Source organism: Phalacrocorax carbo, chromosome 4 (assembly GCF_963921805.1).
Source record: "Phalacrocorax carbo chromosome 4, bPhaCar2.1, whole genome shotgun sequence".
In the NCBI taxonomy this organism is placed as follows: domain Eukaryota; kingdom Metazoa; phylum Chordata; class Aves; order Suliformes; family Phalacrocoracidae; genus Phalacrocorax; species Phalacrocorax carbo.
In genome coordinates this window covers 39,663,402-39,688,090 of record NC_087516.1, presented here as the reverse complement: position 1 = coordinate 39,688,090, position 24,689 = coordinate 39,663,402, and the positions used below count along the sequence as shown (strand labels likewise).

Sequence of the window (24,689 nt, the reverse complement as noted above, 5' to 3'; positions counted from 1 at the left end):
CGGCAGCGACCGCCCCCGAGCGAGCGGCGGATTTGAGCCGAGGAGGCGGGCGGGCGCGGAGCGGGTGCCGTCCGATCCCCGCGGCCATGGTGGAGGGCCCCGGCTGCGCGCTCCACGGAGAGCGGCTGCGGGCGCGGGTGCGGCGGGGCCAGGCGGTGCGGAGCGCGCGGGGCAGCGCCCCGCCAGCCGGAGCCGGCGCCGCGGTGAGGGGCCGGGGCCGGGGCCGGGGCCGGGCACGGCAGGGCAGGGTCGGGCAGCCGCCTCTGCTCAGGGGCCCCGCGGGGCGCAGCGCCGGATCCCTGGGTGTGCGCGGTGGTAGCCGCCGCCGGGTTTCGGGGAGAGGAGATTAATCTCGGGGCGCGGGAGGACGCGGGGCTGGCGGGCCGGAGCCCTGAGCGCTCAGCCGGCATGGCCTCCCCGGCCGGCCGGCCGGCCTCCCCCCCCGGGCTGCGGCAGAGGCCCGGCGCCGCGGCTGCCGTCCGCTGGGGCGGGGCCGTGGAGGCTGGTGGTTCTTCCTTTAAACTATAAAATATTCGTGTCATCAACGTAATAAATAAGCCTTAGCTGGTCGGACGTGTAAAGAGGCGCCGAAGCTGTGGAAACATAGGGGTTTGGGGAAATAGGGAAAGCTTTTAGAATCGCTCTTGTTCACTTAAGGTAAATTTTAAAAATCCCATTTAGCTTCAGGAAACCTACAATACAAGGAAGATTATAGTAGCGGTTCCTAATTTTAATTTTTCTGTAACCTCATATGTCTTCTCAAGTCTGAATGAAACATGATGTGAGGAAGGTACACATTGGCCTGCAGAAAAGGAGCTTTTTATTCTCTTTTTAAAAAATTATTTTAATTAGACCAACTACTTGCAGTGTACACAGTACAGTGGCATCTACTCGCAGTGTACACAGTACGTAATTTTTCTACTAGCTTTTAGCCTTTCCGTTGGCAGCATAAAATAATTCACCAGTATAAAACTCTACCGGGGCTCGTGAGACCTTGCGGTAGAAGGAGTTAGGATGTCAGTAAGCAGGCCTAGCTGATGAGCTGTGGAGATACGGTCCTCTGGTTTTGATTACAGAGGTGGCTAGGGTATTTTTCATGCCTGGTTTTGCTCAACTGTGAGAAATTGTGTGTTGCTTATGTCCCAAGTAAGTATATTAGATGCCTACAGACAGAAAGTTGGGGAATTTTCCCTAACCTTCAGTGTATAAAAGGCAGTGTAGGAGGGTTTGTGATTAAGGCTCAATAAGATAGTGCTTCAATGAAAGAACAATTTAAGAATGTGATTCAAGATATGCCTGTTTTAAGATAGGCAGTTAACAGATCAGTCTATAGGTTTGTATCTTTCTGGGCTAAGATTTTTGAGGTAAAGATTTATGTTCCTATGGTTTTAAAAAGAAATTTAATTCCCTCAAATATAGTGACATTCATGACTTTGGCCTGAGGGGACTTTTACTGTACAGACTCTATTCATTGGCAAATGTCCATCATACCCAGCCCAGGGTCTTAGGCTTTTTAGATTACACAGAGGCTGCTAACTATGGCCAGAGCTTTGGCTGCTGCTAAGGACTAAACTGTTTAAGACTTTGTACTGTGATGACTGTGGGGGCTCACCTGATATCAGAGTGGTATGAATTGAACTTAAAATATTTTTTTTAAAAAAGTTAGTTTTTCGTCTTGGTCACTTCTTACTCTTAAACAAACCTGAGTGGCTTAAAAGTAAAATAAGCCTTGTTGCACACCAACTTACTTTAATACTTCTATTGGAAGGGATGAACTGTTTACATGAGAGCAAAATTTTGCTCTCTTTGTACTTTGATAATAGGCAAAGTAAATGATGTTGATGTTACGCAAAAATATTTTTGTTTTTCTACTTGACAGAATAATAACCATAAAACCCTCTAAATGTATATAATTTCAAGTTAATAATACAGTAGGAGACTGCATAGAGAGTAGCTCTGAAATTTCACTAACTAGCTGAATCCTTGATGATTTGCCAGAGTCTCTTTAATGCGTATTTGCTTTGCAATTGAGTGTTGTGATTGAAGCACTGGCATGCATATCTGTGCCTTGCAGTTAGGGCTGTGACGATAGTGAATATAGTGCTTGCTGGTTTCAGCAGGTTCTGGGGAACTGGAGGTGCTAGGCACCTTTACAGGCCTTTTTTTTTTTTTTTTTTACAGGCTGAGAAAAATGGGCTGGCAGAAACTTAAGTTCATCATTTGCATGAGTTGCAGAGTCCTGCACTTAGAATAGAATAATGTCATGCAATGGCACAGGCCTGGCTGCTAGTCAGATGGAAAGTGGCTCCACACAAACGAAGGACCTAGGGTTGTATACCAGCTGAGTCCAGGTCACTAGTGTGCTCTTCCAAGGAAGAGGGCCAGCCACATACTGGGCTGTGCTAACAACAGTGTAGCCAGCAGGCTGAGGAGAGGGATTGTTGCCTCCGTTCAGCTCTTGCAAGGCTGCATTTGGATTACTGTGTCTGGTTTTTGATTCCCCAGTAGGAAAAAGATAACAACATACTGGAGTGAATCACCTGGTATGATTAGCAGGCTGAAGCACGTGATGCACAAGGAGAAGCTGATAGAACTGGGTTTTTATTGCACTCCTCCGCTACCTAAAAGGCAGGTATGGAGGACACAGAGCTGGTCTCTTGTCAGAGGTGCATGGCAGGATAAGAGGCAGCAGATGCAGGTGGCAATAGGAGAAATTCTGATTAGGTATTAGGAAAAATTTTCCATCGTGGCAATAATGAAGCCCTGGAAAAAGGGCCCAGAGAGTTGAGAGTCTCCATCCCTGGAGATACTCTGAAGTTGACTGGACAAGGCCTTCCTGATCTAAGTCAGTCCTGCTTTGAAGCAGGTGTTTGGACCAGATAGCCTGTATTGGTCCCTTCTTATAATTTGAGTAGAGTTTCATGTGCTAAGCAAGAAAAGATTATTGCTTCAATGTCACAGTTATCTTTTTCTTGTCCTCTAGTGGTGTCCCACCTGCTGCTGAATATCTTCTGAGATCAGACTTTCAGCTGGTTAGAAGAGAAATATCTCTCTGGGCTCAGTGGAGGCTTTTCTGTAATACACAATGCCCTGTGTGAAACACAGAAAGCATATTATTAGCTTGTGTAGAAGCTCCATCAAGAGGCATTTGAAGAAGGATATAGGTCAGCAAATTGCAGAATTGACACTGACAGCATTTAATATTCAAAGTGTACCTGTTTAGTTTACATCAGCCTGGAACTCCTATTGTGAATTCATGACTTGAAGGAAAAAGCATAAAATACCTTGATAGAAGAGATGTATTTTTTCAATTCGGAAAAGAATGAATTAAGTTACAACAGCATTAGCAAAAGTGACTGCTTCCTGGGTTAATGGTCTCATTGGTTTTGATAGAGCTGCCTAAGGAGAAAAGGTTTAATATTGTCCAGGTTGGAAAATCAGTTCATACAGCTACTTGCTGTATGTGTACTGATGCTAGAATCAACACAGTATAAATTCTCTTTTAATCTTTGTGTGTGCATACTCATTTTCAGACTGCTGCAAGTGAAGAGAGAACTTCTGGTCACGATTTCCTTGTCGGACATGTTTACAGGGGTGTGGAGACATTGGGAAAGGAACTTTTTATGTATTTTGATCAGAAAGCTTTGAGGTAAGAGGTGAGAAAAAGGCTTCCTATGTGTTCAGCCTGTATGTGTTCTTGGGTCATCTTTTTCTTGCTACTGTCAGTTTCAGAGATTTGAAAGTTAGTGTTACAGAGAAACTTCCCAGCAGCCTCTCTGCAGTGCTGGAAATACTGGATATAGTCACTTATATTTTCAGATCATTTATTACATTATTCTTAGTCTAAGATTCTATGTAAAGATATTTGAAAAGGACAGTTATTCCTTGAAATGCTTTGTTTCACACAGGAAGTTGCATTTTCTAGGGACAAAACTCAGAAGTGCATGCAGTTAGTTACTTAATATCTTCCGTTACAAAGTGTACTTGGAATTTCTTTTAACTTTCCTTAAGAAATTTAGATTGAAATTCTGTACTTAATTTTTAATGATTCAATTGCTCCAATAATATACTCATGTGAAAACAATTGTCAAACTTAAAATATTCTGTGTGTATACATTTACGTTGCCTTTCTTTCTTTCTTTGAACAATATTAACAACTCCTTGGTTTGGAAGTATGGTGTGAAATTTGACAGATGAATGGTTTGGGTATCATAAATGTAACTCTCTACTTTCTAGTGAAACCACATCTAGACAAATGGTAAAACTGGCAAATTGTTGTTTGTTCATGCTTTGCAGAGCTTATTAGGCATTTGTTGGCATGTTTAGGATTTTGTCATATGCTTTAACGCCTTGGACATCTTCTTGTACTGGCCATCAAGGTTGTATTTGGAGTCCAGTTTACTTTTTCTAGTTCAATATGCTTCTGTACTGCAAAGTAAACTAAAAATAAATCTAACCAAGCGCACAGTGTAATGTATTATTAAAGAATCCCCTCTCATTCTTTATTGTAATTAGTATAGAATACAAAAGTAAGGCCCTTATATTTAATAAGTAAGGCTTGCATTTAATGGTTTTCTTTTACCCTTCTACTTGCAATGTAGTTCTAGTCTTTCTAAATCTTTAAAAGGGGAAACAACACCTTTTCTACATTCAGCCTAGTCTTTGTCACCTAGTGACTGATCTTGAACAAAGGTGTAAGGTCATGATTTTTGTTCATTTAAAACTGATAATATCAACAAATACCTTACAGTTCTGTGACATAATATTTTTGTGGCACTGCTGTTATAGGATGGAGATGGAACTCAAAATGCTTGTCTGTGAGTACAACAGTTTACAGTGGTTGCATGCACATACCAGTCTTTACATGACAATCATACAAGTAACCAGTAGGACAGGACTGCATATGTGTTTAAAGCTACCCGTATTTGTGAAGGATAGGATTATGGTCCTAATCAGTTTCTCTTGCTTTGCATTATGCTTTATTAAATAGAAACAGAGAAGAAAAAGTGGTTTTAAAAAAGAAAAAGATAAGTCAGTGATAAAGGAAGGTAAAAAAAAAAAAAGGCAGGGGAGGTGTCTGATACAGATGTTAGCCTTTTTTAAATGGCTGTTGCATGTATTACAAATTGATTGGATAAACAAAGGAGTAAAATATACAATAAGAAAACATTTTTTCAACAGACTGAATTATGTTATCAGAAGAAAAAAAGCTATTATTAAGGAGAGTAAATAAGCATTTTGCAGAAGTTCTCTTCACAGTGAAAGAAAATGTGGCCAAGTTCTAGTATGGAAAATATAATCCTTTGACCCTGAAAGATCTTAAATAGTTCTTAAGCTTTCTCACCAATGCAATAACTTATTGTACTTAATGAAAACAACCTTCGCTTACGGTTTGATAATGAGCTTAAATGTTTCATCAATTTATCAGTTCTTGTAGCTCTCCAAGCTGCACTTATGAAGTCCCTTTAGTCATGTCACTTATTTGATTGGAAACATTGTAGAAGTTATGTACAGGAAAGGTCTCCTCTGCACAGGAGGCAGAAGTTGCTTACTATCTGATAATGAATATCTTTATTTTCTTTTTTTAAAAATGTATGTTGTGTATCTTAAAGATGTTGAGGGGAGGTGGAGGAAGCCTTCAGAAAATGCATCTTCCAGCAGTCTAAGATTGGCTGCCAGGATTGTTACTGGGAGAGGAAATAAGGAATATGCCTTCAGAGGATGTATTATTTCTTTATTGAAGTTAATTCTCAAATATAGGACTTTCTTGTTATGAGGAGGGTTACTGATATACAGATGCTGTAAGTGTACATAGTTTTTCAACATAACAAAACCAGCTTTTCTCATCTGCTAAGATTACCTGTGAAAAGCTGGTAGTCATACTGGAATAATGTTAGTCAGACATGTCTTATGAAAGACTGGGCCATGAAGGGTAATTAACTCATTTTATGCTCCTGGATTTTCTCAAGTGGGGAATGACTGCCTGGTCAGAGAAGATAACCTGGCCATGAAATTGTTTTATTAAGTTTGGCTACTGCTTGCCTGACTCGCAAAGGAGGAGGAGACTTCTGAAGTGTTGCCATGTTGTGGACAGCAATTAGCAAAGAAAGTTCAATTCAGTATATTTGCAATCCACGGTGGGCAGTAGAAACTTTTTTTTTTAAGAGTAGAAATGAGCAATGACACCTTCTGAAGAAATTAGTACTTCTACTTTTTGATGTCTATTTAAACAAGGACACTAAAGTCACTGAAGGAAGTCAAGGTTTTCTGGAAAATCTGAGGATTTATTTTTTTTCAATTTTGCCTTGAAAGTCACTTAAATAATGAAAGTTGAAAAAAAAATCTCTGATTCTCAAGTTGTGCTGGAGAGACTTGCATGGACTGCATGTTTTGCCATAGAAATTATACAGTTATGTGAGAGAGTTTGTCCTGGGTTTAGTTTCTGTGGTATGCTGTTAATGTAAATTTGGAGTGATAAATGGTGTAGAACAGTTTCTGAAAATTGATAATGCACATATGTTTTTGCATAACTGAAAATGGACAAAAATGTTCTTAGGGAAGAGATAATTGTTGACTCCAAATCCCTTAAAGGGAAGACATCCAATGACATCTTAGCCCTTAGAACTTCATAATGTGAATTGTTACTGGTTTTTATATCTCCGATTAATAGTTTGACTGTGTTGATACTACTCTCTTATTTTTATGGGGAAAATGTTTTAAGTAAAAGCAGATCCTTACAATATTGTGTAGCAATAAATCATTCTAAAACCTCACGTTTTTACTTTAAAACAACAAAAAATCATGAGCTCCTTACTACTAGCTATCATTGAATAACAGATCCTAGGTTTAATTAGCGTGGCTTTTCTATTTGTAATTAAAATGAGAAGATTTCTGGTTTGGTCTATTTAGGACATCAAAGGTAATGAAAGACATTGGAGTGAAAATTTATAAATTTCTTAAGGCTTTTGAATGTAAATGTGTAGCGATGACTCAAATATTTTTTTTCTAGTCATGAACTGACAAGTCCCGCTCTACTCAGCGCTTGTCAGGCCACACCTGGAGCACTGTGTACAGTTCTGGTCCCTGCTATACAAAAAGGATGTGGACAGGCTGGAAGGGGTCCAGAGAAGGGCCACCAAGATGATCAAAGGACTGGGAAGCTGCCATACGAGGATAGGCTGGGAGAACTAGGTTTGTTCAGCCTTGAGAAAAGGAGGCTTAGAGGGGATCTCATCACCATGTACCAGTACTTAAGGGGTAGCCACAAAGAAGATGGAGACTCCCTTTTTACACAGAGTCACATGGAGAGGACAAGGGGGAATGGCCACAAGTTGCTCTTGGGGAGATTCCGATTGGACACGAGAGGGAAATTTTTCCCAGTGAGGACAGTCACCCATTGGCATAATCTCCCCAGGGAAGGGGTTGACTCGGCCACATTGGACATTTTCAAGAGTCATCTGGACAGGGTGCTGGGCCATCTTGTCTAGACTGCTCTTCCTAGAGAGGTTGGACGAGATGACCCCAGAGGTCCCTTCCAACCTGTGATTCTGTGAAGTCACGAAGGTAGCTAATAGTTGCAATTCTTAATGTTCCTTTTAAACAGTATATTGGAGCTTGGTAAATGAAACCGTTCACTATTAATGTGAATGCTATTTCTTTACAAAGAATTTTCTGGAAGCATTTACTGCATTACCATTTGGTAGCAAGATGCAAAAGCCTGGTTTATAAAGAAATTTTACTAGGTTTAAGAAGAAATTTGACTAGTTAAGCCTATGCAGTACTATTCATGGCACTTGAGAATTGGAAACGCCTATTGAAAATAAAAGTGGCTGAAATAACTCTCACCTGGACTGACTTGTAAGAAGAGAGTTTTGGAAAGACAGGTTTTTAAAAATTGAAAAAAATTAATGAACAAATGCTATGAGGAAGTTACATGAAGAGCTGACTTTAAGACTATGCTTAATTAAATGTTGTCTTAACCTATCTGTAAATATTTAAAATGCCTGTCCTTCCTTAAATATAACAAAGAGAGGTTAAAAAGAAATATACACCTGATGTTTAATTTCTTTGGTCATTTGTGTAGTTTAATCTGTCAAATCTTTTTGTGTCTACAAGATAATCCACCATTCCTGATGTACAATGTATAGAAGTAGGATGCTCCTGCTATCTTGTGTTTTTTTTAGGATTTGAATGTACCAGCTGGGTTTGTAATAAATAATATGCGTGAGACCATAGTCAAAATTGTCCTTTATTTAAGTATACTGGCTCCCAGTAAAATATGTTATAAAATGTAAGACCTCTTAAACCATAGTGATCTGTAAAAGGAATGCTTGAAAGAGCCTGTTCCACTCCTTTTTCATCTGTGCATTTTTCAGTTTATTTCTCTTATTAATTTTTAATTGACCTGCAGGTTTTGCCTTGGTTGTAGGCAAGGAAAAGCAGAAAACAACATATGGCAGATGTTAATTACTTTGTTATGGCATTATAGGAAGTACCTTTGATATGATAACAGTGTTGGCAATATGGGGACTGAAATCTTTCCTTTCATACCAGGTGAATTCTGCCTTATTTAACAGAAAATTATCTGGCAAAGTAGGCTCATTTCTTTCAGCCTCCCTGAGGACTTAAGAACGTATGTTGGGAAACCAGCATGTCCAGTGCGATACACTGGAAAAGTGAGTTACTTAATGATCAGGTTTGACTTCTGTGTAATGAATTATGAAGACCACTGGAAAACTGCTGTGTTTTGGAGTGGGTTTGACTTGAGGGTTCTTCTCTAGGATTTGAGCATTATGTAAGCAAGTAGTTTGTTGCCGTGTTACTCTTAATGACTAGAATTAATGTACGTACATACTGTCTTGGTTAGTTAAGAATGGTTCATAACTTCAAAAAACAGACTAGTGTAATGCTTGGAAACATTGTTAAGCTAAAATACCCATAAGAACTCTCTTTATCTCTGAGGATTCACTTTGGTATGAACGGTTCCATGCGCATTAATCCTGATGGAAGCAAAGACAGAAATGGAGCACTACCAGTTTTGGAGATACAGCTTACAGAAGATACTGTTTGTTTTTTTGAGGTGACAGTAGAGTACAGGTAAAGCAGAAACTAACCAAATTAAATTCAATTTATTTTATAACTTTCTTTTAGTATAAGCTTTTTATAACATTTTTCTAAGAACATAGTGAAAAATCACACACAAATTGTTAAGTGCTTAGATGCCATCATAGACACAAAGAAACAAATCAAAACTTTCTAAACATATCGTATTTATTGGTATGGTAATTTAGTTTTGTTGCTTTTGTATCAGTTTACATACAGTTAAAGTAGTTCTATGTCATAGTCTCATTAGGTAGTCTCAAGGCTGGGAATGAAAGTGGGATTGAATTCCATCCTTGGATCTGAATGCGGAACCCCATCGCTCCTTTAATTTCCATGCAATTCTCGCTTCCTTAACAAGACTAAGGACCTACAATGATTAGTGGTTTCAGATTTTTATACTCCCAAGGTTGAGTTTTTATTGTTGTTCTCTTTTTGGAAGCAAATTGGTATAATTGTTTTAATTGACATTAAGTGGATGTTTTTGTCCATCAGCATTATAATTCTCACTGCTAATAAAAGTAACATAGCAAGCTTGATTTTAAAGCATTTGAGGCTCTTGAGTGAAGAGGAGCATGTAAATTCAAGTAACACATACGTGCATGTTTAATATTACAAAACAGAAAAGCTTATGTAAGCCTATGATGACTTGTACGGTATTATTTTCAAATTATTATGCTTAACCTAATAAAATCAAGATTTAAGAAAATATATCTTCTATTGTCATGTTGTAACTACTGGACCACGTAACCATACAGTTAGTTATGTTTAGGCCAGACACATGGTCTTTCCATGTCAGAAGTAATTTTAAAGCAAGGACCTGGCAATTCTTTTTCAAACTAATATGAACAAAATGAGGATGATTTATTGTATGTTGGACCAGATGCATGTTCCATATATATATAATTGACCTGTTTTGGGGAAGGGCGGTTAATGTAATTTCTGTGCCTCTTCCTGTCACTGATATTTTCATGGCTTCTGTTACCTGCGTATAATATTCTAATATACTTTCATGTGTTGTTTTTAAACCCATACTACTATACTAGCATATAATTAAAATAAAAATAAATCTTAATATATTTTCCTCTTCCAGAAATGCAGCTGAGAGTGAGCGGAAAGTGAGAATGATGGAAAGCTTGGATGTCTGTTCTCCAAAGTTTAGCTTCTTAAGAGCAGAAAGTGAGATTAAGCAACAGAAAACCCGCATGTTGTGTGATGTGCTACTGGATCAAGCAGTATTACCTGGAGTGGGAAATATCATAAAAAATGAAGCCCTGTTTGACAGTGGTCTTCATCCAGCTCTTACGGTGGGTCAAATGTCTCAAGATTGTTTTTAATGACACCAAAGCATTAAGAATGTAAATTAACATATCTACATCATTTTGACATCATCTTGCCTTTGTTTTATCATCTGTCATTTCTTAAGTTATTCTACGACACTAAATTAAACGTTTTATCATTATAACTGGAGATATTTGTCATGGCATTCCTTGGAAGCTATTGCTGCTACTCCTGCCTCACAGAGTGGACATATTTTGTGGGGCTAAGCCTTCTCTCTTACAACTTGAAACCTCTCCTGAGTAGGGAATTTATTTAACTTTCAAATCCTAACTTTTCTAGCATCCTGTTGGGCTAGCATTAAATTGTTAGCCTATAAATAAAGGAAAGTGAAGTGCTCAGGTTTTCTTTGTTCATTTATTGCCCAAAATAGTTTATGTGGTAGCATTTATTATTTTTCCAGCTGCTGCTTCCACTTCCTGTCCTGCTAGCTGGCATCATTTGCTTTTCTACCATCGTTTACCATACTTTTTTGGTTAGGGTCCTCAAGCATGCGTCTCCAAACTTTGGTTGAAAAGGTGATGTTTGCAAAACAGATTGAGATTACGTAGAATGTAAAGGAGAGCTGGTGAAGACAGTAACTGGAAGGTTCTCTAAATGTAGTATTTCTGAAAGTTCTTCCTAAGTTTAGTCTGGATTGTAAATGTGTCTGCAATATGAGCTGGCAGAGGAAAGAAAAATGTGACTTAAAATTTTGAGTTCTTAAGAAAAACGTGTTTGGTTGATACATCTTCCTAACTGTGATGCCTTTGGCTCAAGTACTCTTCCTGAAGATCTCTCACAGGAAAGAGCCTCTGATGATAGGTAGGTCGTATCGTAATCCACAAGGAAGTTGAGGGGATTAAGAGTTGTTAACTCCACATGATTCCTGTCATCTGGAGCTCTTAGATCAATATAGAGGAAAACAACTGAATTTGTTATCTAATGTTTTATGAGGATGAGGCAAAGTACATTGTTTGGTATTCACACAATGAGTTTGTGTGGTATAGAATGTGAAAATGAACTGTTTTACTGAGATGATAGATATAATGTGAAATCAGAGAATTATCATAACAGGGAACAATGCAATTCCACATCAGCTGAAGGTGTTCTGAGTGCCCCCACGTTATAGGTCTTTCTGCTGTTGTCCCTTAGCATCATAATATTCTAAAAATCATTCTTGTCTTATTTACAGGTTTGCCAACTGACAGATGAACATATACGTCGCTTGGTGAAAATGACACGTGATTTTACCCTGCTTTTTTATAAGGTATTGGCACATGTTTCTGAGAAACCTCCACAACTTGACTCTGGCATGTTAACTGTATGTGATCGTCTGGTGAAAACAGTAAAAAGACGCAAAAGGACAAGTGTTTCCATGAATAGGAATGTTGGTTTGTGTGCTTTTTATTAATTGTGAATTGTCAAATGACGGAAAGGTGGGGCAATCTAGACTGAAAGAATGTGCATAGCCTTGGCTGAGTTGTAGCAGAAGAGTTTGACAGACGCTGCCTGAGGGCCGGTACAGTTTTGATGTGCATGCGCTGTAGTGTCACTCTGAACGCATCAGAACTGATGTAGGTTAAGCACACACTTATATGTAAGATTACGTAAAGGTCACTCTTCCTACTGGGAACTAGAGATTGCCCCAGGAAAGTATGAAGGTGATTCAGGTTGCTTCCTTTACGAAACTTGAAATAGCACGTATATTTATTTGGCTAAATAGACTGTAACTTCTAAAAACTTTTTTTTTCTAACTGAAACAACCTTTTTGGTTGCTGAAGTGAAACAAATTCAAGCTTCTCCCTACTGCCACAACTTCACTAGGATTTCGTTTTTTCCCCTGTCAACTCTATAATTCCTTGTTGCTCTTTAATTTTCAAAAATAGAAAAAGAGAATTTGACCTAATTCTTGTATGTTTTTCTTCTATAAGCTGCATGCAGAGAAATGAACAGCAGCAGTGAAATTCTTGTCTGTTTCTATTGGTACTTACGAAAGGCAAGGAGCTAGTGCTGCTAAAAATTCTTTTTTTTGGTAGGCTAGGAAGAGGGCACCTAACTTCCCTAATACAGTCTTTCAATCATAAAGGCTAAAAATGTAATTTGTTTAATACTCTGTTTACATGTTTGCTTTCCCCCACCCACTGAACAGTAGTTTAGTCTGTTGGCTAGGGAAGTCTCTTCATTCTCCAAACTTCGTAGTGAAGTTTACCAGTAAAGAGATAGCATCCAGTTCTGCAACAACTATAATGCTAGGAGATGTAAATGTGTCACGGGCTTTTAGACTGACCATAAACAAACAAGTTAAACTCTCTGTATCTCAGTTTAGCTATTTTGAAAATTTATAATCTATACGTAGCAGGTATTAACCAGTCAAGTGCTTTTAAAGGGGAGCTAGCCCTCCCCCCAAGTCTCTTTAATATAAAACCATAACAAAACCAGGTTAATAAGAGGGGTAGTGCTTGATCATTTTTTTTTATAGACTCTTATAGAATGTTTGTAGTAATCATACTATATCATTTGTAGTAACACCTTACAGATGCAAACAGGAGGAATCTTTTTTGTATAAATGGTTTTGCTTTTGTCTGGTTTTTAAATAACTGGATGGGAGGAAACTACTAATAAACTATCTATAAACTGTGAGGAGAGATCTTGAGGAGGAAGCAAACTGCTTGTAAATATTCATGCAAATATATATTAGTAATTCCTTTTGATTAAATTACTGGATTGTACCGTCAACAGCATTCTCATTTAGGGAGGCTGACGAATAAGAGCACAGCAGAAGCAAATATACTGTACTGTACTCAAACACACCTGTATTTTGGGAAAACTCCAAGGGTCTTCATGCATTATGGAGCTAGAGCAATTGAACCCTGCCAGAGCTGGGCTGGTATTGCTGGGCCAGCTGTGGTATCGCTTGAACTGTGCCCAAGAAACTGTGATTGTAGTGCGGAAACTCGTGTGACTCTGCAGAGTTGGCTGCATCTCTACTGGGCTTTTCTTGTTTGTTTTTTTTGTTTGTTTTGTTTGATTTTTTGTGTGTGTGTGTCTGTTTGTTTTGTTCTTCTGCCAGTTTTAGCTGGGGTATGTCTATACTGACTCCATGTGAATTGTCTCATGTTATGTGCCTGCTTGTCAGCCCTCTGGAGGCTCTTAAGGTCACTGTGCCCATTGGGCTTGTACTGTACTTATATTAATATGACTTTGGCAAGCTCCTGGCAGGTAGTGCCAGGTGGCTTTTCATGAGCCAACTTGTCTGGCATGGCCAGTGCTTAGATGAAGCTGAGCAGCTCTACCAGGCGCTACTGGACTCCTACAGAATTGCTGGAATATTTCTGCATTGCTCAGTTCTTTAGGTTTTGGGAAGGTTGATTAACCCAGGTTGTGGTATCAGGTCTGAGGTGGCTCTGCAGGTGTTTTTTGGCTCTTTTTGGGGTGAGGGAAGGTGGTGTTGGCATTGTGTCTTCTGTTTTGTTATTTTTGTTTTCTATGCTGCATTGACTGGAGCTCATCAGCTCTTTAAGAACACTCCTGCAGGTGCCAGGACAAAGATGACTGATGCTGAATCAGAGCTAGGTGGCCCAGCTGAACTCAGGGGATACCTAGCATATATTTGCTTATACCATGCTAGTATGTTTGGTTTGTTGTTTTGGTTTTTGGGGTTTTGTTTGGGGTTTTTGGGGGGGGGGGGGGGACAGGGGAGTTTTTTGTTTTGCTTTTTTTTGTTTTCGTTTTGTCATCTTTGTGTCTTTTGTTCCATTATGTGGAGAATTCCAGACAGTGGAATCAGGAATACGTGCTTTAAAGTAAATTCTTTTCATAAAAGAGGATGAAATACAGATGATAGCCCTTATGAGTGTGCCTTAAATATCCTTATGTAGTCATTGAGCTGTCAGTTTACATAGGGGTTTTTATTGTAGCTTCAGTTGAACTGTAGAAGGACTGACATAAAATTTATACTGGGTCTCTAACTTGGGTTTTAAACATGTTCTGTTTTAGTGCTGCAAGACTGGGTCTCCACTGTACAAACACTACAAAGTATACAGGCGCCCAGCCTGTGGTCAGTGCAATGGGAAGATCACTGTGTGTCGTTTAGGAGAGAATAACAGGATGACTTACTTCTGCTCCCAGTGTCAAAAGGCAGATCCCCAGCTTGTCAATGTTAGGTATGATGGTAACTTTATAACACTTCTAAGCACTGGTGTCCTCAAAGTGCTGTTACAGTAAGAGGACCTCACTTCTCAAGTAAAATGGAACCTTGTGCATTTTGTGTCTAAATTCACTTGACTTCGCAAAAGAAAAATTTTTTGGCCACTGGTATTTAAAAATAGTTAAAAGCTTTGACTCTTTGATGCTATTTCTTTCAAAGGCCCCATCTGTTATGAAATTGCTATTACTCTAATCAAATGTGGGAATTATAAAACAATTCACAGTACTCAGAATTATTCAATGCTTTTGGAAAAATTGATGTTATCAATATAATAGGCTTGGATGTTTACACACAACTCAGTTGAGTGGCATAGGGAAGGTAGGAGTTTGTGTGTCTATTTCTTTTCATAATATAGCCCTTCTAGTCCTGAAATATCTGAACAGCTGTGTGTCTATGCAATTTTGTTTTGGCTGCAAAGTTACACTGAGGAAAACAAAAACTTCAGTAAATTCAGAGTGCAGCAAATACTGTAGGGCTTAGGACATTTTTTTTCTTCCTTCTTAACAGATTTGGAAAGCTTTTACTATAGGTGTGCCACAGAGACACTTTCAGTTCTACATAAATTGTGCTAGCAGTAGCTTTCCTCCTTTTATTTTAGAAAAGTACAAAATGCATTTGATATCAAAAAGGGTCAAAAGGTAAAAGTTCCAAAAGCACCTTATTCAGACTCTTACATACCTAAGTTGTTATTGAAAGTTTTTGTCTGAGGTTTCAGAATCTTGTGTTTTTATACTGAGCTCTGTCAATCTGATAAAAGATACTGCTTCACTTTGCAAACTTTGCCTTCATTAGTGTATGTGTTTATATATATATATATTTATAAGATTTACAGAACACACAAATCCCTCTCCCACCTCCAACCGTCTTCCAAGATTCAGATGGCTGAAGGGATTTTGGTTAAAGCTTAAATATCACCTTTGAGTACAGATGAAATATAGAAAATTCCAGCATAGAAGATAAATATTTCACATGCTGATAACCCCAATCTGCTGTATTTTCAGAAAGTAATAATGAGAAATATTTTGCAGAAGGGTAGGAAGACAGCAGTGTTCTGTTAAGTCAGATAACTAGAAAATGATGCAGGGGAAACAAAAAAAAAAAATCTTTCTCTCTGTTCTAGAACAAGTAGTGGTTTGGTTTTCTGTTGTTATGCTTTGCTTTGCCTTTTTTTTTTTTCTTTCAAAAAACCCAAATAATTAAACAGTGGTATATTTCAGTGGAAAACGTGGTAATGGTAGCTATAAAATAAAAGGTTTTCTTGTGCTGTTTTCATCCTAATGGTGGGTCTCTGTGTTCTACTGCTCTGTTTTCTATTATGCAGTAACTATTACCATATAAAAGTATGTTTAGTTCAGGCGGTTTATCTGCCATTCCAAGCTTTTCATGTTTGAAGACTGAAAGGAGCCCCTGTGATCAGACTGACTTGCTACAGATCATAAACTGTAGAATTTAACCCAGTGGTTCTTGGGTCAAGTCAAGTAGCTTATGATTTTACTCAACTGAAAAAATGAAGGAAATACCCATTATAAGCTACCTCATCAAATTCAAATGTACCTTCAATCTTTAAAATACTTTTTTTTTTCCACCACATTTCATGTTCCAAAATGGAGGGGAAGGGGAGGAGGGACAGACGACATGATGGATGGACCTGGGAGGTGACACAGAATGAAACTCCAAAGCGTGACATGCTGAATATATGTAGTCTAGTAATGCATCTTTGATAGCTGAGTAGAACAACTGATCTAATGATGTGAAAACATGCATTTTTAACACTTCCAATTTGGCTCTTTTGTTATCTAGCCACAGTATTTTGACGAATGATACTGTAATGTCTGTTCTACCTCTTGGCAGCACAGGATCTCTGGTATCTCAGGAGTTCTCATTATCCTCCTTAGGTTTTGCTGTTGTAGAAGAGATGTGGTAGGTAGTGGGTATCCCTAGCATCATCTTAGAAATCTAGCCTGTTAAGGAGAATGATAATGATGAATAAGTGATAGGAGTGTCACGACAGTCCTGAAGTGCAGCAAAAACTACGGAGAAAAGCACTTGATGACTTATCAACCATAGTACTTAAAAATTTGCATACATATCTTACTGAACAGGTAAGTTCAAGTTATATTTAACATGCTAACAGTGTTTGGATACTATGACAAAATTAGACCTTGGTAACACGTGGCCGTAAGATGGTAACTATGTTTCTGAATCAGTGTATCAACACAGGAGGTAGAATTTACAGGAAAATAAATAAAATTAAATCTATAGAGGTATCTGGAGTACAGCTTTGGCTCAGAAGTCGCAGCTAGGACACTTCTGAACTCTTTCTGATGAGGAGAAAAGACAGCACCAAAAAAACCCCCAACCCTAAATTCTGAACTGGCTCCTAAATGTTAAAAGGCTTTCCAGGAAAAGGTGACGCACAAGAAAGACTTTCCAACTTGTAAGGTTTTAAGTTCAGTTGGCTGTTACAATCACAAACTGGTCTAATGGGTACCATTTAAATGAGAGCAAAACAATTTGTTTGCTAGATTGTGTGACTTCTGAACAGTTCTACATCCAATAATGCATTTGTTTGTAAGCGTGTTGTACAAGGGATGGGGGAAAAGTACTGAAACAGTCTCCCTTTCTTGCCAAGTTTCTTGCTGCAGTACTTGAAAATGGTAGGGAATTTGAGAGAGGCTGAGGCCTCTGGGCTGGGCTGGAGAGTACATCAGTTAATTATTAACTTTCTGTCCATTTTCTTATAAATATTTTTATTTGTATTACTTGTGCAGCTTTGGGAAAGATTTGCCCTTGAGGTAAAGAAAAAAAAATAATCAAACTCTACCCATGACATGTTGTCCAAGCTATGATAGGCAGGCGAAACACCATGTGCTACTTGTTCCCTAGCCCTGTGCCTCCCTGCGCATAGCAGTGCAAGGCAATTTGTAGAAGAAACGTCACAAAAGACTAACATCATTCTTTTGTTTCACAGCAAACTGCCAACTCGAAATAGCCTAATTGGCTGGGCATGTGGCAGGGGGTCATGTTCTAACGAACATGTAGCTCAGAAATCTGAAGAGGAGTGGACGTGTATGCGCTGTACCCTAATAAACAAGCCTTCTGCTGGAATTTGTGATGCCTGTTTGACTTCAAGGCCTGAAGGTATTGAAAGGTTGTCTGTAACCTGTACTGGGAAAGGGGGGAGCATTGTGGTTTTGATTTCTAGTCTTTAGAACTATAGATCTGTTTCATTGTGAATTGTATTTATATAACTTTAGCTAACTTAAAGTCAACATATGTCTGATACAGGAAATCACCAGGGAGCAGAAAAGTAATTGTCATTCTTTCATGTGAACAAAAGCAGTGTATTTTGATACCCTTTCCAAAAGGATGTCAGCTTTCTCAGGGGCTAGGATTTATCCTCCAAGTTCAGAGTAAGGATGATTCTGGATTTTTTATACAAATTTGTTGTTTGTCTTTTATTGGAACTTTTAATGCTGAATCTAGATCTGGTGGGCAGAAGCAGCTGTGAATGAGACCTAGAAAGGGACAGGAAGAGGGAAAGAGTAACATGCTAGCTCCTCTCCAGATTTCTGTATAGAAATTTAGATATTAAGAAGGGATGAGTGAGGTAATGGACACGCTTTCTACTGAGACCTGTTTTCTGTGTGAAGAGGAGCTTTGTATTCTTTTTCACTTTCTGTAGAAAAAATGAGTAAATTATTCTGTGGAAGTATTTACAGGAAGTTATTTGGATCGAGACTGTTGCGCAGAAACATTTTGAATGGCTATCTATATTCCAAGAAACAAAGACTAGAGGTATGCACGTGTGTGCCTTTTTAGGGATAAAGCTAATTCTATAATAATTCCATATTGAAACTTCTCTACCTCAAAATCAAATTCTCCACTTATTTCACTTTGTGTAACGAATTATTCAGTGAAGTGGCTGAAATCTCTGTACTACAACTTATTTTTCTAGATCCAGTGAGCTGAAAGAAAGAAAATATATTTGTAAACAATAGAGGCTTTCTGTATCTGACAAGAATTGGATGGTTTTTTAGGCTCCAGGACCTATTGTTAAAAGTTCACTGAATTTAACTATATGGCTCAAAGTATATAAGCTGAAATTGGAGTTACAGATCACATTCCCATAGCTTTTGATGGTACTCTGAGCAGTACTTACCAAAGTGCCCCCAAATTCCCAGCCTCAGAAGTGACCATGGTACCGACCTTGGTTCTTACAAAATAAGTTCCAATGCTTTTTTTAAAGTATTGCTTCATTCTAGTTATTCCTTTTAGAAATGGAGTGATGTGTGTGAAACTCTTGTCTCGCACTAAAGTCCATTTCTTCAGGCCAGGAATCGATAAAAGTATGTCTTTGTGCCTTATGTGACACTTGTTGCCAGCAGAGGCTAATCTTACTACTTTTCCTGCAAAGCCAGCACCAGAAACCTGAAAGTTTAACCTGTCCACAGACTCAGGTTTACCAACCAACATTTATTCTGGAATTAATACTGTCAGCTGGACCTTAAAGTATATAATGGCATGTGTACAAATGCTTTATTTTAAGCATTGTAACAAAATCTTGTTCCTTCTCCTGTACTTCTGAGTTTCACTTGCTTAGCTATAGGCTATTACTGAAAACAGGCCTAGAATTTGAAGATGTGTGAGACTTGGTGGAATACTGTTACAAACATTCTTTTCAAAAAATAAGACTTACTTTTGCATCATAGGAGTGGTATTTGAGATTTTTCTTAAACATGGTTTTGCTTACCTCCCCCTTCTCATACTTTAAGATTCCTTGCCTTCTCACTGTTCATTTTGTCTTTCATGTTGTTTCTAAAATTAACTACTGTCAGCAGAAACGCTTGAATTTTTGAGGACAATACTTGGTACGTAAAGCTAGCTGCTGGCCGTACAGCTAAAATAATTCAGTCTGTAGACAGAGATAACTGTTTACCGTTACATCTCAATTTCCTTGCTCCTTTGCTAAGTACAAAGCCAAGCTCCTATTCTTTCTTAAACAAATCTGAATGCACTGGAATGTTTCACTGTGCAGCAGTGGCAAAATGGAAGGAGCCTGGAAACAAGTATTGTTGAGAGTAAACTGTAGGGATTCCCATGTTGTTTCTGAGTGAGAATGCTTTTGGAGAGAGTGCCCTTGTGCATGCCTTGTCTGCCCCTTTTTCTTCTTTGTTTTTCCTCTCTCCCCCTCCCCTGAATTCCCTCTTCCTTGTACAGAGGGGAAGATGGAGGAGGGAGACACTCGCTGGAGATGGTGGAAAAGAAAGGACTTTGTTCTTGAACACTATGGCTTCACAGCTGCTTAACAAAGATAGCACACATAGGGACTCACCCTTTTTCCGGGAAGGATTACCTACAGACTCCTTATTTATTAAGCTGGCATTAATAAATGCTGCCCACTTTTTTGGAATTATCACTGGCCACTAGGCGGGCCTCTGATTCTGTGAAGAATCATATTGCTGTTCATGTCAGGAAATAAATGCAAAGTAAATGTCTGAACTGCTTGCTTCTGAAGCCTCTTGCAGTAAGGGATTGTTAAGTTTGGATGTGCACCGTGTTTTGGAAGGGATGGCAACCCTGAAAGCACTAGAAAACCCAACAAATAAATATTTCTTTTTCTGCCAATAGTAAGACAATACTTTAAAAGTGGATAATGTATTGCTGCTGGAGGTACCATACCCTGCCATCTCCCAGTGCTGGGGTTATAAAAGGTTACTTTGAAAATTGTAAATATTTTAATCCCTGTGTTTGGGCCAAATTCAATTCTGTATGGTTAATTCTCCAATAGCTTTCATTTACAGAGTACTATTTACCTCTGGTCATATTCAAGCCATAGTAATGTTATCTTGAAACACATGTTGTACGTGACTCCAAAGGTGCATGAGCTTTTTTCTTGTAAGAAATTTCATACCATATCTAATCCGTGACAGGTTTTGAGACCTTTGAAGATGGTATGGTAAATTTACTCTTTCACTCCCTGTATGATGACTTATGAATACAGATCAGAAATATGATATATCACTCTACGCAGACATATTATAACCAATAACTTGTTTTTCCTTAGTTCCAAAGACAAAGAATGTTGAAGATTCCGCAGCCGTTAACATAAACTTAATGAAGTATCCTTGTAATGATTTCAGAAAACCAAGCACAGAAATAAAGATCAATAGGAAAGCTGCCTTTGGAACTACAACTCTTGTCTTAACAGATCTTGGTAACAAAAGTGTTTTGAGAAATGATACCCCGATATCCGACGGACACTCTCAGTGTGTTGCTCCAAAAAGCAACTTTAATCAAATCCAAAACAATGCCTACCAGTCAGGGGGAAGCAGAGACAAGGATTGCTCAACACACGTAACTGCTATGGCTTTGTCCTCCTGTCAGCAACCTCTCACTTTCAAACACATACAAAAGAAACAGAAAACTGATCACCTCCCCTCTGTTTGCCAATATAATATAGCGGTCAGGTATGTATTCTAAAATGTAAACAAGTCTCTTTATAATCCCATAAACCAACTTTATCCCTGAAGATTAATGGAATGCTGTGCTGTTGGGTTCAGACAGTGTTGTCTGTGGATTTCTGCCAGAGGTAACTTATTCTTGGGTAGCTAAAAGTACACTCAGATTTCAGAAGCACTGAGTGACCTAGGCTGTCACCAGAGGAGTCCTGGCTTTGGCACCTGGCCGGCACTGTTAACAGCTGTTAACTAAACAGCTGTTCAGGGTTCTGCTATTCCCATGGAACAGGACAGTATAGCTCTAATAGGTCAATGAGCACAGGTCTACCTAAGGAATTGTATGATCTTAGCACTGTGGTTGCTATCTGCTTAGAGAGATCTTGAAGTCATTGTGAAAGATGACAAAGGGAAGTACCTGAATTAATATATTCTGATTGAAGTTATTTGTCAACTAGCAGTTTTCAACATTCTTCCATGATATGAAGCTCTGTACAGGTACCTTGATGAACCTCCCGTCACTATTTTCTCTTAACTTTCCTCCCCATCCTATATGTAACTACTTCAACATGCTACCTGTCCTGAATTTTTATTTACACAGCCCTATTCAAGCACACCCATTGCCTAGTTAAAGAGAAATGTGAGAACGTGTTAGGGTTGTTAAGGAAAAGTTGGGCAGACATACACAACAGTAATGGTAGTGCAAGGTAGATGTCACTTACAGTGGTAAATTATGCAGGGTGAATGTGAAAGATATTAATGATATGCTGCAGAGTTCTTGATCATGTGTCTGTCCTGAAACACAGAAATTATTTCTTGCATTACTGAAGGACCAGTTTTGAAACAGGATCTCAGTGGCTAGCCAGGCTACTTTTTCCTTGCTGTCTCAGTAGAGGACTGCAGAGAACTGAGGATGTAGGCAGGATAATTGAGAATACGGAGGAGTGCAAAGAAGAAATAGAATCATAGAATTGTTTAGGTTGGAAAAGACCTTTAAGATCATCAAGTCCATCTGTTAACCTAGCACTGCCAGTTCACCACTAAACCATGTCCCTCAATCGTGATAACACGTTGTTATAGCAAGTCATCAACCTAAATATTTTTTAAAAAAACCTAGAAAACCAACAGAAAACAAACCCAAACACTTCGTCACAAAAAGCAACAAAAAATTGGGTATTTTTCTTTTGTTTTAATGAGGTGTTGGAAGAAAACTGCTGATGTCTGCAGGACTGCACTCTTCCAGACATAAAAGAGAACATAAAATTCTTAAGCTGATAACAAGAATGAATTAATCTCTTCTTTTTTCACTATGATTTCATCGCTGCTTTTCTGCTCTACAAATGTGTTAGATACATTTCAGAGCATTAATCTTTTTCATGTTACCATTTTTAAATAAAGCCTTGTTTATTGCATTCATATAATCTCTGACTATCTCAGTCATGAGGAAGAAAGAAAGAAACTTTACCCCATTCAGAGAACACAGTTCCACGCCCTCAGCTGGATTACTTCTTGTCTGGATACAATTTGGAGCATTACTCTCAACTTTTTACTAAATAGGGTGGGAGGCTTTTCTGTGAAGCATGTAAATACCTTCAGCCTGGAGTAATTACTTGGTATTGGTCTTTTTCCCACTGAGAGTAGAATACTGTTTTAGAGTATGTTGGAATTTGGTGTGGGCAGTATGATAGCAGTGGTAATATTTATTTTGTTTTGCAGATTAATCTGAGTACTTTGAAATAATGTAAAACACAGGCTAATGCTGGGGGAAACTGGTATAATACCAGCAAGAAAAGCACACAGCTTTGTTTGTTCACTACTAGCAGTCATTCAGCTTCAAAGGTGCGATAGGGTGCGCGAGAGGAGTTCGTTCTCCGGCTGTTACTGTGTGTAGAAGTATGGAGTGAGTCGTAATGGTACGAGAAAGCTCTTTGGCTGTGGTGTTGGTAACCCCGTTAACGTTATGCAGGAGTAATTTTGTAACCTGTCATTACAGCAAACCTCAAGCTCACAAGGCAGATGATATTCACACGTTAAGCATGGGCCATCCTCGCTGCAGTAAACACAGCCGTCCCTGCAGCCTCAGGGTTGTGAGAAAGGATGGAGAAAACAAGGGCAGGCAGTTTTTTACCTGTCCTCTACCCAGAGAAACTCAGTGTGACTACTTTCAAGTATGTATAAGACTTAAGGGCCTGTTTTCTAATAAGCATTTGTTCCTGCAGCCTCTTTGCCCCTAGTAATCTGTAATTATGGACAGATATGATCCATTTAAAGTTTAAAGTAATTTTAAATAACTTTGCACACTGAATGGAAACTAAGATTGTAGTAGTTAAACTTACAGTTGTAGTTACTCCTCTTACTGCTGAGAAGGCACCTGCTTGTGCAAATGCTCTTAATCTGCTTATGTGTGATGTAAAACAGATTCACAGCAGAAATGTTGGTTTGAAGGGACTCATACAAGTCATTTAGTTCAGCCTCTTGCTTGAAGAAGGACTATGGCAAACTCTACCTCTAGACAGTAGCTGTGTTTGTGTCTAGCCAAAATCTTGAGAACCTCCAAGGATGAGGATTCTGTATCTGCCCGGGCAGCTGCTCCCACTGCTGCACTAGCACCTAACCTGACATTCCTGGCCGTTGCTCCTTGCTAGGAGTGTACGTGACTGAGAAACGTTTGACTCTGTCACCTACCATTAGGTGTACTCAATAGATGTACTCAAGACAGTGCTGACTATAGTGCCTTAATTGAAGAAAACTATGTGTGGACATCAATTAAAGTTATACTAGTTAAAATGCATGCAGTTGCAATTAATGTTAAAGAAAAATCTAAAATCAGTGATCGCAAAAGAGATCAAACTCTTTTAACTAGTAGGAAGAGTTTCTTATAGGGCCTCCCCTATAGATCTGTTTCTATTGCTCATTTTAAAATAAGGAATTCAATAGCCATCACGTATGCTAAAACCGTGCCTAAAACCTGTTTCTTTTGGCAGTGGGCTGACCTGAATTTTCCATTTTGTAACCACGGCAAGCGATGTGTGATGAAGACTGTGTTGAAGATTGGTCCCAATAACGGAAAGACCTTTTTTGTGTGCCCTCTCGGGAAGGAGAAACAGTGTGGCTTTTTCCAATGGGCAGAAAACGGGCTGGGTATGCAGGTTATTCCTTGACGTTTTTGTTCTAGTTATCTGCTCCTCAGGATGTCTTAAGTGCATACAACTTACCTAGTCATTTCTGTTTTGTTTTGTCTTTTTTCCCTGTTCACTGGTTAATCACTACAGTAGCTCCAACAAGGTGAAGAACTGCAGATCCATAAAGAGTAATTTTACATAGTCCTATAAAAATTAAACGCTGCTTGTGTGTTGTATACTATTTTGAAATAAACATCTAGCTTGCAGTATATTGTGCCATACTGTATACTGTTACATTTCTAACAAAAAAATTGAACTGTTTTCTTTTATTCATGTAAATGTCACTCAAGTTTGACAACACTGCACGCTTTCAAGGATATATGATTGATAAGAATGGATAACTTAATCTAAATCAGTATTTTAAATTGGTAGAGTATTTCATAAATGTAAACATGTATTTAATAAAAAGTGAATAAAAAGTCA

The 24,689-nt window shown here is 38.7% G+C and overlaps 1 protein-coding gene across 2 annotated transcripts; it reads left to right on the top strand.

Moving 5' to 3' along the window:
* Positions 1-24,689, top strand: NEIL3 (nei like DNA glycosylase 3). 2 transcript variants are annotated; one of them, XM_064449674.1, is made up of 11 exons: positions 1-203; positions 3,534-3,649; positions 8,962-9,096; positions 10,193-10,406; positions 11,612-11,686; positions 14,416-14,582; positions 17,598-17,767; positions 20,694-21,096; positions 23,078-23,252; positions 24,069-24,225; positions 24,360-24,689. In XM_064449674.1, the coding sequence occupies exons 1-11, from the start codon at positions 87-89 to the stop codon at positions 24,371-24,373; spliced, it is 1,743 nt and encodes a 580-aa protein (XP_064305744.1). In that variant the 5' UTR covers positions 1-86; the 3' UTR covers positions 24,374-24,689. The 2 variants fall into 2 exon arrangements, with proteins under 2 accessions (XP_064305744.1, XP_064305743.1); XM_064449673.1 differs by having other exon boundaries at positions 3-203; positions 24,069-24,689.

What these genes read in the sequence shown, in the direction of transcription:
- NEIL3 (XM_064449673.1), top strand. Translation starts at nt 87, where the DNA reads ATGGTGGAGGGCCCCGGCTGCGCGCTCCACGGAGAGCGGCTGCGGGCG. An exon ending in TTACCCTGCTTTTTTATAAG is followed by an intron (nt 11,687 to 14,415) that starts GTATTGGCACAT and finishes GTTCTGTTTTAG; the next exon opens with TGCTGCAAGACTGGGTCTCC. An exon ending in CTCAGTGTGACTACTTTCAA is followed by an intron (nt 23,253 to 24,068) that starts GTATGTATAAGA and finishes TTCTTTTGGCAG; the next exon opens with TGGGCTGACCTGAATTTTCC.